Below are 15,482 nucleotides of genomic sequence, written 5' to 3' on the forward strand. Positions count from 1 at the left end.
TTTAGCAGTTTGTTCTAGAGGCTGGAGGAGACGGCTGTGACTGTGGACCTGAATGCCAGGACTGTGTGGTGTTACATTCACCACCTCAGTTTCCCCATCAGTAAAGTGAGGAATAAGGTGTCTTAATCCTTTACCTCAGGTCTGTTTGACAGCTGACTTAGGTGGCTGATATGGTTGGAAGAGCCAAAGTCTGACATGTATGCAATGTCAGCCCAATTCCATGCCTGTTGAAACCTGTGGCGGACTACAGTGAGTGACCTCTCCGTCACCATCGCAGTAACAGCATAGACAGGCTTCTTTACAGTTAAGTTTGCAGAAGTTAATGGAGGAATCATACATATTTAGAAATCATCTTTTTAATAGCAACTGGTTTAACCTTCTCTGTCACAATACAATGCCAACTTTTGATATTTCCCAGAAGTCACTGCTTGAAAAATTGCCAGAGGCTCTGTGAGAGATGTCTAATGGTGACAATGCTTCTGACCTGTTTGAAGTAGAGTATGGATTCCATCCAAACTTGCACTGTTTCAAACTGAGTAGACATAGATGCACTGAACCTGAAGCTTTAACTACCGGTTTGCTTTAGCAAAGTTCAGTTCTCCAGAGCAGATGTGATTTTAGGATCTCTTTCTCATTTTAAATGTTTTATTCAATCTAAGTTGCCCATCACTCTGGTGTCCAAGCACTAATAAATATAAATATTATTTATGTGACAACAGTTTGGCAAACTACAAGAAGAAACAGGCACATGCATTCAGATCGCAAGTTACAAGTAAACTCAGTCTTTGAAAAAAATAAAAAAACTAAATAGAAGAGAAACAAACAAAGGATTTCCTAATGAAATTTAGTCAAGAAAATTACCCTATTGACCTGATAATATTAAATTTATCAAATGTTATTATATTTAATAACATATTTCCTCAGAGTCATAGCAATGAAAAGCATAATGTAAATATCAGAATCCATTGGACTTCTGTTGTTAGAGAATAATACACATCTGCATATATATACATGCAAACATTAACAGTGATAATGTGCAAATCAAAATACAGATCTATGTACATTTTGGATTTCTAAAATATACTTAATGACTTTATTCTGAAACAAAATAGTAAAGAGGACATGGGGGAAAAGAATTGGGATTTAGTGGTCCAGAGTTCTAATCTAGTTTCTGCAGAAATAATTTTGGGTCCTTTGGGTTTAGTGAAAGACACAATGACTGACAGCAAATGACAACTACAGATGGAGCTTCACTGTTATGAGCAAAGACCCCAGTCTTTCTCTAAAAGGGACAGTATTGCCAGAGGAAAAGAAACAGTTTGTCTTTTACATTCTGCTTTCAAGAGCCTCTTCAAAGTGAAGTGGTGATGTGGCTGGTGGCTTGAAGGGAGAAGCAAGAAATGGAAAAAGAATGAAGTTTAGATTAAGTATGGGGCTGCCATAGAAACTATCCAGGCCAGCTGAAGAGACAGTATTTATTTTGTACAGCTAATTAGCTGATAGAGATTTTTTTAAAATTGGGCCAAATGCTGAAGAGTCAGTGGCAGTTCTCCAAACAGAACACTTTTTATACTGGAAAAGGAAAAGAAAAGAAAGAAAAAAACCTGTCACCTTTCTCTTACTGGGCCATGCAGAAAACAGGGTTGAAATTCTACTCAAAATTGAAGTCAATGGGAGATTTGCCATTGATTTTGATGGAGCCAGACACCACCCCAGATATTTTCTTTTCTATTTTCAGACAGATACATTTGACTACCACCAATCAGCTGTCCTCTATTAGTGGCGTTTTTTTAGTGTTTTTCAGCCTCTGTGGCTATGTCTATATTAGGGAATTTTTGCTAAAATTTCTCAGCATTGCTACTGTCTGTCCAATACCAATCTAAGGTTATATCAGTGCTGGTCTCTCTAGCTGTTTATATCTCCCAGTGTATTAAACACTGTGTCATGTAACTGTGCACAGTGCTAGCCAATATTACTTGTTTGTTGTTTCAGAGTAGCATCTGTATCTAGGTTCATTTTTACCTTTTAGTAAGCTTGACTGTGACTTAAACCACTCAGAGCTCTTACCTCTGATGGAGCTCAAACCATATTGGTCTTAAAGATCTTTCAGTGCTAATGATGTAAGACAGATGGATAGAATTGTTTGGGGTAAATCGTTGCTGCCATTTTATTTCTCCGTATGAAACACGAACTACACAGATGTACTGGAGTAAAGGGGTATTTAAAGCCACGACAGTTGCTTTTACATTAATTACAAAATTATTGCCTTGGATAAAGAACATACAGGTTCTGCATCTTTTGCACCAAGAAAATTTGCCCCAATCTTCCAGAATTTCCTCTAAGCTCTCCCAGTTTTAAGTGACATGAATTGTTCTGATTGATTGATCTCAAGGGACTGTTAACTTTAAAACCTAATGAATACTATTTCAATGTCAGCTTTGTTAAATAATTAATTATTAATCTTGGTAGCAGAAACCGTCAGTTATTTTGTTCATCTGTCACTGTTTCAAACAGATATAAATATTTGGCTGCAGGGCCATTGCAGCTACTGATTACTGCCAAGTGAAGCAGTAGGAGATCATATTCTCCCAAAACATCTCTAATAACCTCCACCCACCAGAGAAGAAGAGCAAGCCCAGACCAAGGCTCTTGACTGGCTGATGCTCTCCTAAAACTCAGGCTGCTTTTGTGTCTTCCAGATTCACAAATTCTTCATGAATCTCTCTTACAACAGCCAAAAATCTGCAAATCTCTTGAGCTCTGTTCATTTCAACTTTTACATGGAATGTTCCAAAACCAGATGTAGTGTATTGATAGTTAGAGATTCCAGAAGATTCAGCACAGAAAAATACTGAGAATTGTGTGCAAAAATAAATAGTCCACACATTACTGAAGATGTGGTCTATTTACAGACTAAAGGTTTTTTTGTTTTCAATACCTTTCCATTCTGAACAGTTTTGAAAATGTTCAAGAATTCAATTTGCCATTTACATTGCAGACTGCTGTCTTCTGCAAAGAGTCGGTCACCTGCTGGAGATTTCAAAGCCGTCTCATTGCACAGCATACAGTCATGGATCTACATTTAAAGGCCTCTGCATCAGTAGAAGTAAAAAATGCTATTGGCACATTGCAACACCTGATCTCCCAGTCCCTGGTGCTTATCTATAGACTGGACATCCCCAAAATTGATTGTCAGCTGTGCGGAATTTGTGCTGTCATGTTCTGCCTTTATAATATGTAATTAGTGATAAACATAGAAACAAACAGCTGATAAAAACAGCCAAACATTTTAAGAACAAACATAAAAACATCATGAGAACAAATGGCTTCTCTACAGTGCAGAGGATACATCACTAAAATCTATACTAGGCCACCATTGTTGGCTGGAGCTTCTAATAACCAAAGACTGTCATAGTATATTTTATGAGCTTTATAGTATGAGTAGCAGCAAACGGTGATCAGTTGGTTTTGACCTGCCTCCAGTTTGTCCCCAGGACTCCTGAGGTGAAAGGCTAACATGGTAAAAGAATGACAACTCAGAAAAGTATGCAATTTTCCAGGGGGGATTAATTTAATTAATGACATTACAGGAATATCCTTTGTATCACATGTCAAAGGTTATGCCATGACAAAGTTGTAATTTTTTTGGAATCAGTATTAGGGAGAGTAGATAGAAACCACCCCAACCTGCACAGGCATTTATGGAAGTTAGCCACAATCTTCCTGAGAGAGCTCTTATAGCTCTTCATCTTGACTAGCCTGCAAAAGCAATCAGGTTCCGCAAAGAGAGATGGGAAAGGAAAACCAGCCACTTCAGGATTTCATTAAGGAACAGAAACTGTGATACATTAAAGTTTCACAGACTTCCAAAGCTTCTAGTTTCTGCTATTACTTGGAGCTACATTGTATATCTCTGAAAGCATGCATTAGTTCCTTAAATAAATAGGAACCACACAAAATGTACTAAATAGATGAAGTCCAAATTTTGGCTATTGTCAAGATCGACCATTTTTAAAATTCAGGTTCCTTTTTTTTCCCATGGACATCTGAGTTCAGAATTCTTTGGAGGGCACAGATGCCTGTGTCGAGGAATTACTTGTGGAGAGACCTCATTTCCCTGAGGAAAGGCAAACCTACATTTCCTACATGGAACAGATGCTGTACACCAGCACATCAGACAACTACAGAGATATCAGGGACCTGCAGGCCTCACTGTCATCCATACAAACGTGCTTTTGCCTGCACTGGCTGCAGGCACTCTGGTTACTTCTCTGATGGGCTGTTTTGCCCCTGAGGTCTGCTGCTAAGCAGTCCCACTCCTTATCCCCAGCTATTCTCTCAGAAGTCCTTCTCAGTGAAGGTCCCAATCCATGCTGAGGAAATTTCAGAAAAGGCTTTACGATTTCACAGGTTTAGGATGCCACTCATGTGTCCCTGATTTAACAAATACAAGTTCTAGGAACTTCAGATGCCTATCTCTATAAATTAAAAAGGTTACAGCACTTGTTGAGGTATTGCTTCATAAATATTCTTTTGGCAATGTTCACTGGGCACCCTACTGAGGAGCTGATTTCTTGACTTTCTGACAAATACCAAATTCCCTGATACAAAGACTGGAGAACCATCCATTTCTAAGAAATTGCACTGTCTTTAGAGAGAGAGCTTGGATAAATAGGTTCTTATATTGAAATGGCTTTGTGTATGTTCTGTCTCTCACACACTTCAGGACAACTGGTGACATTGCCCACCTCATTCTGCAAGTAGTCCCACTGAGCTCCCTGAAAGCAACTCAAACACTAAAAGTGCCAGAATCTGTCTCCTTGTAACTTCACTTCCACTTTTATCACCTTGAAAGAATCCCAGACCCCGACCAAAATGTGCTAGCATGGAAGGAAGTTCAAAGCTTAAAGCTGACACATCTATAATGATATTTAAGGTTTCTTCCCCCCTGAACCATGTTTTCCTTTTCAGAGGTGCTAAATACCAAAAGCCTACATTTACTTGGAAGAGGGGACCTCAGCCTCTCTGAAAGGCAAGGTAGTTATCTACATGCACAGTGATGTGACTGAAAAGCAGATCTGACCTAAGGTGTTTTTTTAAACAGAACATGTATTAAAGCAACAAGAAAGAAATATTTCAGCCTCAAAGATCTAGTTCAAGATCCTAAACCAATCTTTTTATTATAGCTCTGGGATTTAGAATAAAACATACAATTAAACTTATGAAACAAAAATTATACTGATTTGCAGTTCAGATTAATTATGGAAATACATAGTTCAATTTATGGATGTCAATAGACTAACAGAAGTTAGCAGTGACAGTGACATGGTTTAATCTGTCCTAATGGACTCTTCAGTATTCAGAATTCTGGCCATATTGATCATGCAATTCATACTGGATAAAAAGAGGCAATACACATTTGTGGCCACATTCTACCCTCATCACTCCTGACAGCACTCCCAGCTTATTTAAAACAACATTCAAACTGCGCATTGGTTTCCCTTGTGGCTTAATTCTCGTTATTCACTGAACTCCTTTTTACTAGAAACTGACTGAAGAGCCAGATTCTGAGCTCATTGTTTGGTTTTTTGCTGACTACAATGAACACCCTTCTCAGTTTCCAAGCCCAGCATTTCTATACACTCAAAACAGTTACAACCACCAACTAGCAAAATAAAAGCAGGTCAGGGATGGGGAGGCAAGATGAGTGAAAACAGTGTGCATGTGCTTTTCAGAAAGAATGAGACTGAAAATTAATAAAAGACTTGCTCATAGCCTGTAGCAACAAATGACATCAATCAAGCATGGGAGATGTGTGTCCCAAACCAGAAAAAAATGTAAAAAAAAAAAAAAAAAGAACATTCATGGATGTATGTTTCTCAGCTTGAAATAAATGGGCTTAAATAATGTTACTACTGCAACTCAAAAAATCATAATTCTTTGCAAGAGAAATAAGAACCATGAGCACTGATGCCAGTAAAGAGAGTTTTCAGTCACAAGAGGTTCATGCTGATGACAAAAGCAGGGATACTGTCTCTCTGCTTCTCTGTCTTGGTTTTCCTGATGGTTCAGGATAGTTTAATTTGCCAGTGGCTCACGGGAAATTACTGTTGTCAGAACCACAGACCTCACTGTTGCGAGGCTGAGTGCCTGAGATGACTGCCACCTATGCCCTCCCAATCCTGGACTGCTTTGAATCAGAGAGAAAAGTAAAAGTCTGATTACCTTATCAAGGCTTCCTCATGGACCTTGGATCTGTGCCAACTCCATGTCTCCAATTCTCCCTAATAAGTTTCTCCCGACTTTACACTGGCAAGTGGCTACGCCATGACTTTGCAACAGGCTCATTGAGACACTCTCACACTGTATTTGTGGCTGCGAGTGCAGCTGGTCCACACACTAAAGCAACCCGTCATTTAGCTAGCTAATTTAGCCATGTAATTTTATCACCTTATGATTTTTGGTTAAGCTGACGCAGTGGTTTTCAACCTGTGGGACACTTATGCCACTAGGTCTATACACTACTTCTCCTGGAAAACCACCAAGAAAAACAGTAGACTCAAATTTCCTGTCAGTAGACTCAAATTTGCTCTTAAAGGGCTTCAATGAAAAATTTTTAGAGGATAGCAAAATTAGCATGAGCTAGAGCATATGATCAGTTCTGATTTAGACTTCAAATGGCTGAAAATATAATGTATGCCTTGATTAATTGCTCCAAACGTTAATTAAATTAATTGGTAAAACATGGACCTTAAATCTAGTCTGAACACTGGATATTATTCTGAATTCATCCGGTCGATTAAAGAGCCCTTCACGATTGGAATTTTTTTCATATGAGCAAGTTTATCTTTTAACATTTTCTTGGGCAAACTCGATGGAGTTTTCTTGGTTTCCCATTGCATACAAGGTTTCCCACTCAAATCATTCTGATACCTTTTTCCTGGCATCCTTTGGAGATCAGAATATCCCATTGTACTGGGTAACCACATACAGATATAATCCCTGCTTTTAGGGGCCAACAGTCTTAGACTCTTACTCAAAAAATGGTCCCTGATCAGCTGCACTACTTTGAAATCAAGATTGCTACTTATGGGTTTAGTCAGGAACTACTCCATATGCAAAGAAGCCCCATGAAAACAGGTTATGAAGAACTGTTGACAGCCTTGACTGTGTTTCTGATTTCTTATGTTTCTGACTGAGGGAATGCCATATGGAATGTTCTCATTATATATTACCACCACCACCACCACCCTAAATTTACTGGTGCATGTTTCTCGTGCCAGCAATACACAACTAAATGCCCAGTATTGGCCACCATGGCATGTATTTTTCAATAGAGTCTGTTCGACTTTTGTCTCTTCCTTGCCTTTTTAAATAAGAAGAAAAGCAAGTGGTATTTACTGCAATGTCAGTGTCAAGAAACTAACAGCCTGATCCAGCTCCCATCAAAATTAATGGGAAAACTCCAACTTTTTCACAGGGGTGTTGGTCTAGACTCGCAATGGACAGGTTCTTCATGCTCAGGAGCCATCTTTATTCCCAGCCAGGTGTCTTACAGTCAGACAGGTGCAACCATGTCTGCACACCACTGCACCTGACCCAATAAATCCTGCTTGTTTCGAAAGCCAGATCCAATCCCTAGGCCACAAGTGAAGTAGGCCTTTGGAACAGAGCAATCAAAAGTTTTAAAGCTCCTAAAAATGATACTTTTTCTGGATAAGCCACTTGGCTACATTGTGTATATTGCATTTCCATCTTTCTTGTCATATTAAAGTGAACATTCTTCATTGCTTATGTTATGAAGTATCGTGTAGTACAGGGTGAGAAATACAGCTGAATTAGCATTACAAAATCAACTTTAATATTGATAGATTTCCAAGGTTGCTTTTTTGGTTGATGATTTAATTTTTTTCACTTTTGGTGGATACCAGTACTGTTTCTACAGTTAGTCTCTTTCTTTCAGCTGAGTGCATTTTGCAAGCTATAAAAAATGTTTGTCTTTTTATTCTTTTTTATGTATTCTGTTTTTCCCAGTCCTGTGGTAGCTACTTGGTTTGGTGTTTATTATTTCTTGTAGCAGAAAATACCTATCACAGCAATGCAAAGGCAGTCTGACAGCAAGCTTCTCTTTGGGCATGTTGACATCATCCTCCTCTCTGAGCTCTAATTCAACTTTCAACACAATGCCTAAAACCGCACAGCCTCTGGGCACAAAAGATGAACACGAGAGTACACTTGTGCATTCTGTTGCCCTGTAAGCAAATTGCCTTGTTAATGAGGAATCAGTCAAATAATGCGTTTGATAGTCTGTGTTTAGATTAGGTAAGATAAAGTGCAAAGTGTGTTTTGGCGTATCACAGACAGCAGCACATCCTGTTCAAAGTTCAGGGCTATGAAAGTCATTGACTAATTCTTCAATATCTCTCACAAGAAAAGGCAAGATATAGCTATTTCATGTATAATAACTACTCTTTGGAAAAAATGAGGAAGCTAGGATTTTTTAATTTCACTGATAGGCCAAACCGGAGCTTCACTTTGCAAAGTGCATATATACCTAATAAAAGATAACTCCTGCTTTCAGTTGTCTGTCTATATTTACATGGACTATGCCTGGAAGGAGGAGAGGAGAATGCCATTGCTTTCATGTAATAGATAAGGACAAGAAACTTTGTGGGTATGTGCATACAAACAATGTTTGTGGGGTGAACATTGCTTCCCCTGCTCATGATGATAACAAATCAGTGCATGCACACAGAGAACCCCTGCAGATTGGATAACATGCTGTGAATTGCTGCTTCGTGCTATCTTGTTCGAGTAGTCATGCATGTAATGAATTGTATCCAAACTCTCTCCCAATAAGTAGCAAGGTAAGCAACAGCCTTTCTATTTCTGAATGCTCCAAAACCACAATGTAGTTGGTTGTCTGTCTGAGCTCTGCATTTCAGCAGCTGGAAGTTGATGGACGAGAGCAGGGAAAAGGCATCCATATTTCTATAGTTTTCCTTTCCAAGCTAAATAGCTTGGATGAGAGAAGAGGGAACATAACTGAATCACTCAGACAATCTGTTCTTTCAGCTGGTGGGGTTGGGAGGTTAAAAGATTTTTACAAATAAACAATAAAAAAAAGGCAAGTATTAGTTTATGTGTTTGACAGGAAGGCTGTAATTCTGCTCCGCTCTGTACCACATAAAATACTAAAATATGGAAATTTTACGTTATCTGTCCTTCTCTTGTAGAACTAGTACATTCTCTTCTTATCATTATCTCTCATCTGGTACATTATTCAAACTCAAGCCAAACTATTCCACCACTTGAGATATCACATAAACAAAACCAATGTGAAGAAGCTCATAATAAACACATCACAAAAACCTGCTTCTTGGCCTTCTAAAATCTTGCTTGCTTTGCTTTGACAGGGCAAAGAGCACATCAAACCTGCTTGACCAGCTTCCTCACTGGGAGACAATCTGAAGGTAGACGTGTCTTCCACAGGCAGCTCTTTGTCATCCTCAGCACATTTTCTGTAGTGGTGGATGCATCTGGGCAAAGCGATGGGACTCATGTCTCTGTGATTCAGCAGTCAGCCAGCGCTATCCTATCGGCTGGGCATAAGAGAACTGCCTAGGCTGTAGACCCACAGTCTATTTTATACTGCTTTTGAATTTCCCTCATTCTGACAGAAGAATGGTTCAGTGTTGGCACACATGGTGAGTCAGCTTCAGGGCTGTTATAGCCTGTAATAGTTGGTGACAGCCTCCAAGACACTGGTATGTCAGGCCAAAGACAGCTGGTTGGCAGCAGTCCTGGCCATACTCACTTTTTCACTGACTTCACATGCTCTATAGTTATGACATGGACAGCGGAAAGTGGTTTTATAAAATCTGTGCCTGTAGGGAACTCTGTATTTCATAGAAATATCCATATAATCACCAGATTTTTATTCCACAGTCACAGGACAGGAAAAGGATCTCATCTTAGCCATTTAGGATAATTTGTTTTAAATAGACAAAGTAAAAACCCTAGCCATTCTCTCTGTCTTTTCAAAAGTGGTTAGTTTCTTTAATGCAGTTGACCTCAGAGATTCACCACTGCATGTACTGTAATTTGAATGAGAAATATGCTGCTCTCAAGATTGAGTCTAAGCAGAACTCTTCTTTGATAAACTAATCTTTGTAAAATCCACCATGCTGCTGTGTTTAACAGAGCCAGGAGCTAGCTATTAGTTCTATTTTTTATTTTGTTCTCTTTCAATAGACTAGAGTACAGCATGTTGAAAAAATAGGAGTGGGGCTCCCCAACAGATATTAGTTGTGGCTGTATTCTTCCTTTTGCCAGAAACACAAACCACACAATCCTTACAGCAATCAGCATGAAACACATCATGTTAAATCCCTCATTTCTTTAGCATAATATGAAGTCTCTCTTTCTCTCATATTACCATTCTGGTCAGTCAGGTATGTGAGGTTTTTCTAGGCAACAGGTGTTTTTTGAAATAAAATACAACCTTCCCTTCAGCTCATTATGTGAAAGAGACAGCAGCTGCAAGTATAATGCTGAGGACACATGGTCTACAAGACACCCAGAAGAAAAATACTCCTTGTTCCACTTGTTAAGGTAAAGCACAGATGTTGCTTCAGTGATAAGCATGAGCATAAGGCAACCACCTTCTGCTTCATGTTGTAAATTCAGAATCTAAGATTTCTGAATATTTAGTAGGCTGCAATCAGAATCACCAGTTTCTTTATGTAAGGGAAAGTTGTTTATGTCTAATCTCATAGTCCTAACAAATACTCCTTATCACAGTTTGCATTACACTATCATCAACAATATGCTAGGGACTATCCACAGACTTGGCAGATAAATTATTAATAATTTTTATATGGACTCAATCATGAGTATCAAATAGTGACAAATGCATAAGTTAATACACTTACTGATTTAAACATTTACAGATAGTGTATATTAAAAAGGTTTTAGTCATTTAGAATGTTAAATGCAATTTTTTTCCCTGCTTAGTGTTGGTACTAAGGCTATTTCTGTATCTCTCAGATCTAGACTGTTGAGAAATCAACTGCAAAATAATGATGTCTAATGAATGTAATGACCAAAGCTAGAACCGATCCTTTCCAGGGAGCAATTCTCTGCTCAGTTAGGTTGATAACTCCCTCCCCTACACCTTGTTTATTATTTTTTCCCTAATTTCTTTTAAGAACAAAGTACATATATTGTAGCTTGTAGTAGAACTGTTAAGGTGAAAAGGCTTTTTCAAATAAAAAGGAAGTGCAGCATTTCCTTAGAAACACAAAGATCCTCTAGAATTGCCTGATCTCCTCACTCCCTCCAGTTTTCTAGGCCTAACTAGGTCAGAAACTCTACGCTACCAACAAGAACATATAACACCACAGAGAAAACACAGTTCACTGAATAATCCCAGAGCTCTTGCTCTGTGAATAGACTGGTTACTTCGGCTGTCTTGCAAAATATTTATGCTGGCCTTGCAGCAAAAGTCCCAGTAGCTTGTAGGACTGCATGTTTTTCTGGCTACAGTGTTTGTTATGTAGAGCAGCACCTGCAGTGAGTTGGGAAATGTACACATGGAGAAAGGCCTGATGGCACGGATCTACTAGAAAAAGTCAAAAGCTTCACACTCCTTCAGATCCAGCTTAAACTGACCCTGGCTCTTTTGTGTGTGTTTTTTTTGCAAAATCTATATTGGTAAGCTGTTGATAAGACGAGTCCATCCTTTGTCATTCTAGCACCACCAGTTTTAGAGAAGACAGGCTTAAAAAATGAAATGAAACAAACAAGCTCTGATCACAAGATATTATAAGGTTACAAAGTAATTTCATCATGAATGATAGCATAGTACTTCCTTGCTGTGACATTTGTGGTAAAAAATGGTCATTTAAATGTCTGACATACATACTCATTTTCTAGTTTGCTATGTTGTTCCAAATGAAAGAGATGTGAGTAATAAAAACAAACAATCAAAAGAACAAAATCTCTACATTAATTGGAATGATGATACATGTGCCTAGAAGACAACCACAAGAAGTTATCACTGCTCGGACCCACCTATTGTTTGCCACTCATTTGTTGACTCATGTTCTTAATTGTGTTCCTGTCCTGCAAAGGGCTTAGCAGCCAACAGGACAATTCAAATTGCTTGTGACTGAGAATATTTATATATTTTGCATACTATGGTCTTCAACCTTTGGTGCTGTAGAAGGGAAGCAGTCTCTTCTTATGAATCCATACAGCCTTTTGCCCTTCCTGAACCAACTGTCCTCAGTGTGTTATGCCAGGTTATTACTACTACAAGAATTAATAATTCAGAGTACTGCTATTAAGATTCTCCTCTGCTCAGCAATCAAGGCTGATCACACAGATTCCAAGACTTGTACACTTACGTCACGGGGAGAAAATTTGAGTAAATACTCACATGTGTCTTCACATCACCTTCAAGAATCTTGCTGTACCTGAGAAACTCAGCAACACTTCCATTCAGCAGCCTATCAAAGGCTTCAACATATGGTGCTATGCCTACAGAAGAAGAGCATTCCATTATAATGGGTTCATAGAGTACATAATGCATAGGACATTCCTTTGTAGCAGATGGAGGAGAAATACCATAGAAACAGGGGAAATTGCTGTAACTTAATTTCTGCCGTACTCATTGATTTGTGAAATCAGTGAAAAAGGATGTATAATGAATTTTTCCTAGCTAGAAAGAAAAAAACCCTGCTCTTGGTAGAACTTGGCTAGGAACATGAAGAGAATTTACTCTGTATAATGTAGTGGGAAGCCTCTTTTGTCTTAAAATAACAGGTGCTAAAATAAACATTTCTCAGCCCTTCAAAGGCCTAGTGGCCTGATAAGCATGATTGTCTTAACAAAATTCTACTGTTGTACATAAAACAAATATTATCTGCACTGTACTGAACAACTATTTTTATACCACCCACCCATTCCTGAAGATCTTTGTATTGTTTGGTGGCTTTTAATAGCAAGCAATTAAATTTCCAGTAAGACAGAGTCTTTAGAATGGGTTGACAGTGGATTTATGCAGTGAGATGTGGCTTTGTAATCTCCTTATTTTGTTGTCTGACCTTGCAAAACTGTCACTGGATAAAGAAAGCTCAAATGAGTCTTCTAGATGACGCATCCCATTGACTATATATATGCTATACATTCTAACAGAGGAATAAAAATGCCATTTTCTATATGGCATACAGAGCAATTTCCTGCTAAAGCGGACAATCAGAAAATGCAGATGAGACTCAGTTTCTTATGCACCTGGCTTCTAAATGGCTTTATGTGGTACCTTTTAAGACAGCAGAAGTAATCTTTCCTTGGATGCCTTCCAGCCCTCCCTTTACTCCCTGACATATCCTCATGTCTCGTCTATGCCTCAGAACCTTTGCCAGGTCCAGCATGAGTGACGCATGTGTGAATTTATGGCATCTGCAGGATCTGAGAGACCAAGGTTAAAATTCTTCCCAGCCTCTCTCCCTCATTAATGAAGCCTGAACATCGCTCTGAAGAGGTACCAGGCTTTCCCCAGAGAGTTTGCTTTAACCTTTTGGCACTATATGACAATTGTGTCCAAATTCATAATCTTGAAAGCCCTCTTTATTCCACAAGAGTCATCTGGCTCCTTGACAGAAAAAAGAAAGGCTCTGGCAATTGGAGTTTGCAATGGCCTGTGTGGAAAAAAAAAAAGTAGTTAGTCAGCTAGGCAGGATTTCAAGGCTCCTTTTGTTCTCCTGATGTCACTCACCTTTAATTCTGAGGAATTTCTGGGCTTTCTTCCATATTAAGTGTTTGTGTGTAAACCCCTCAAATGACCTAGTGTACAAAAGGTTTTAGTTGTGGAGATGCTTTCCAAAGCCCATTTATGTTCTTTGTCAAAATCTGTGTATGTCTCCAAGAGAATCATTGTAACCTTTTACTTTAGAGCAGAGTTTTAAATAGCAGTTCACCAAATGGCAATTGTCCTATGCAAAACTAGAAAGCAACCATGCTATTTTTTACTATTCAATACAGCTAACTCCCAGGAGCATTTACTAGAATTTGCTGTGGGCCATGCAGAGCAATTGAATGATTTGTTTGCAATCCTGCCATTGTAATGCCATTTAGGAAAACAGTAAAGATACAGTTCTCCCATCCTCCTCATTGTTTTGTTGTTTCTGATAAAGTATTAATTGAAAAGTCAAGGTTATTTTTTGTAATAATTCTAATTATGGAATGGTCTTTTAGGGGAGAGGGTCATGGTAGAAGAAAGCAATGTATCTCCATTTCCACTAGAAACTTAAAAAAGGTCACACTCTGGCTGAGTGTCAGTTTTAAAGGAGAAAAAGAGACCTGTTCTGTAAGACTGTCAACTCTGCAGTTGCTGTGGAGATTATGTGAACCTCTGCAGAAGCACAGTAACACAGGCGTACAGAATGATGTTTGTGGCACTGTATGCGTATCCGTCGCCTAAACTGAAGAACCGGTACAGTCTTTCCTAACTGCATCAGCAAAAGCTAATTCCCGAGTCCCCGTGTGAGACGGCTCTGCCTGGAGACGTGGTGCAGGCTGGCAAGTGCGCCATGGTGCTGCTCATCTCAGCTTCTTACTGCAGTCTCCTAGTGGGTGTGTTCTGCAGTCTCACTCCAACAAGGTTTGTCAGTTGGTTTCTTCTAGGGATCTGCTGGGGTTTTAAGGCTCTGCTTCCCTGGGGGGTGAATCTTTTCACCTGACTGAGCTCTTAGGTTAGGCCAAGGATATAGCAATTTTCATGGAAGTACCTCACATGGTGAGTTCATCTCCTGTTCTGAAAGCAGCCCTGGTTCTACAATACTGAGCTCTGGGTTAATATAGAGATTCACCTAAATGGATTCATTATAGGATTGAAGCCTGTATTTTTTAAAAATGTAGATTTCCTAGTAGTGATTGATTTATTTGTCAGTTTGTACACGGGTCGTGTTTCTCCATGACTTTGCTACGGTTTACTAGCTGTGTCGGGTTTCTCTGGACTGTAAGCATTTTGTTACTGAAGCTTACTCTGACGGGCTAACTCACCCGTCTGCTATGGAAGCCTGCTGGAAGACGCTCCCTTCCTGCCATAGAAACCCAGTGCTTTCAGTCAGCCGCTCCACAGCAGCTGCCAGCGTGTAGGCCCATGGCACACACGACTGTGGGGAAGGTCCCTCGCGTGTGTTGTTGGGTAAGGGCTGGCATACAGGGACAATAAAGCAGCTGACATACATACACTGACTTGCTTCTGTGTCAGTAAGGAAGCTGCCTGCAACTTTCTGCTTGTTCTGCAGCTTCTGTACAGCAACTGAGTCCATGCTGGGATGTGCTCTTCTCTGCAGAATGCAGGAAAGGGCCAAGGAATACAGAAAGCAAAGGACATGAAGCTAATAAAGGGATATATGTCCGGGTTCTGGGTGAAAAAACAAGCTCTGGAGAAAGGAAAGGGCACCTTTATTCAA

General features: G+C 39.3%; 1 protein-coding gene across 1 annotated transcript in view; it reads right to left on the minus strand.

Annotated features, from left to right (window-relative positions):
- CAP2 (cyclase associated actin cytoskeleton regulatory protein 2) overlaps positions 1-15,482 on the minus strand; it is a 70,695-nt gene that overhangs the window by 42,273 nt on the left and 12,940 nt on the right. Inside the window, exon 3 of the mRNA XM_050890995.1 lies at positions 12,443-12,543. Within this exon, the coding sequence (XP_050746952.1) occupies positions 12,443-12,543 (101 nt within the window). The remainder of the gene's footprint in view (positions 1-12,442; positions 12,544-15,482) is intronic.

The sequence above is a fragment of the Gymnogyps californianus genome, chromosome 2 (genome assembly GCF_018139145.2).
Source record: "Gymnogyps californianus isolate 813 chromosome 2, ASM1813914v2, whole genome shotgun sequence".
In the NCBI taxonomy this organism is placed as follows: domain Eukaryota; kingdom Metazoa; phylum Chordata; class Aves; order Accipitriformes; family Cathartidae; genus Gymnogyps; species Gymnogyps californianus.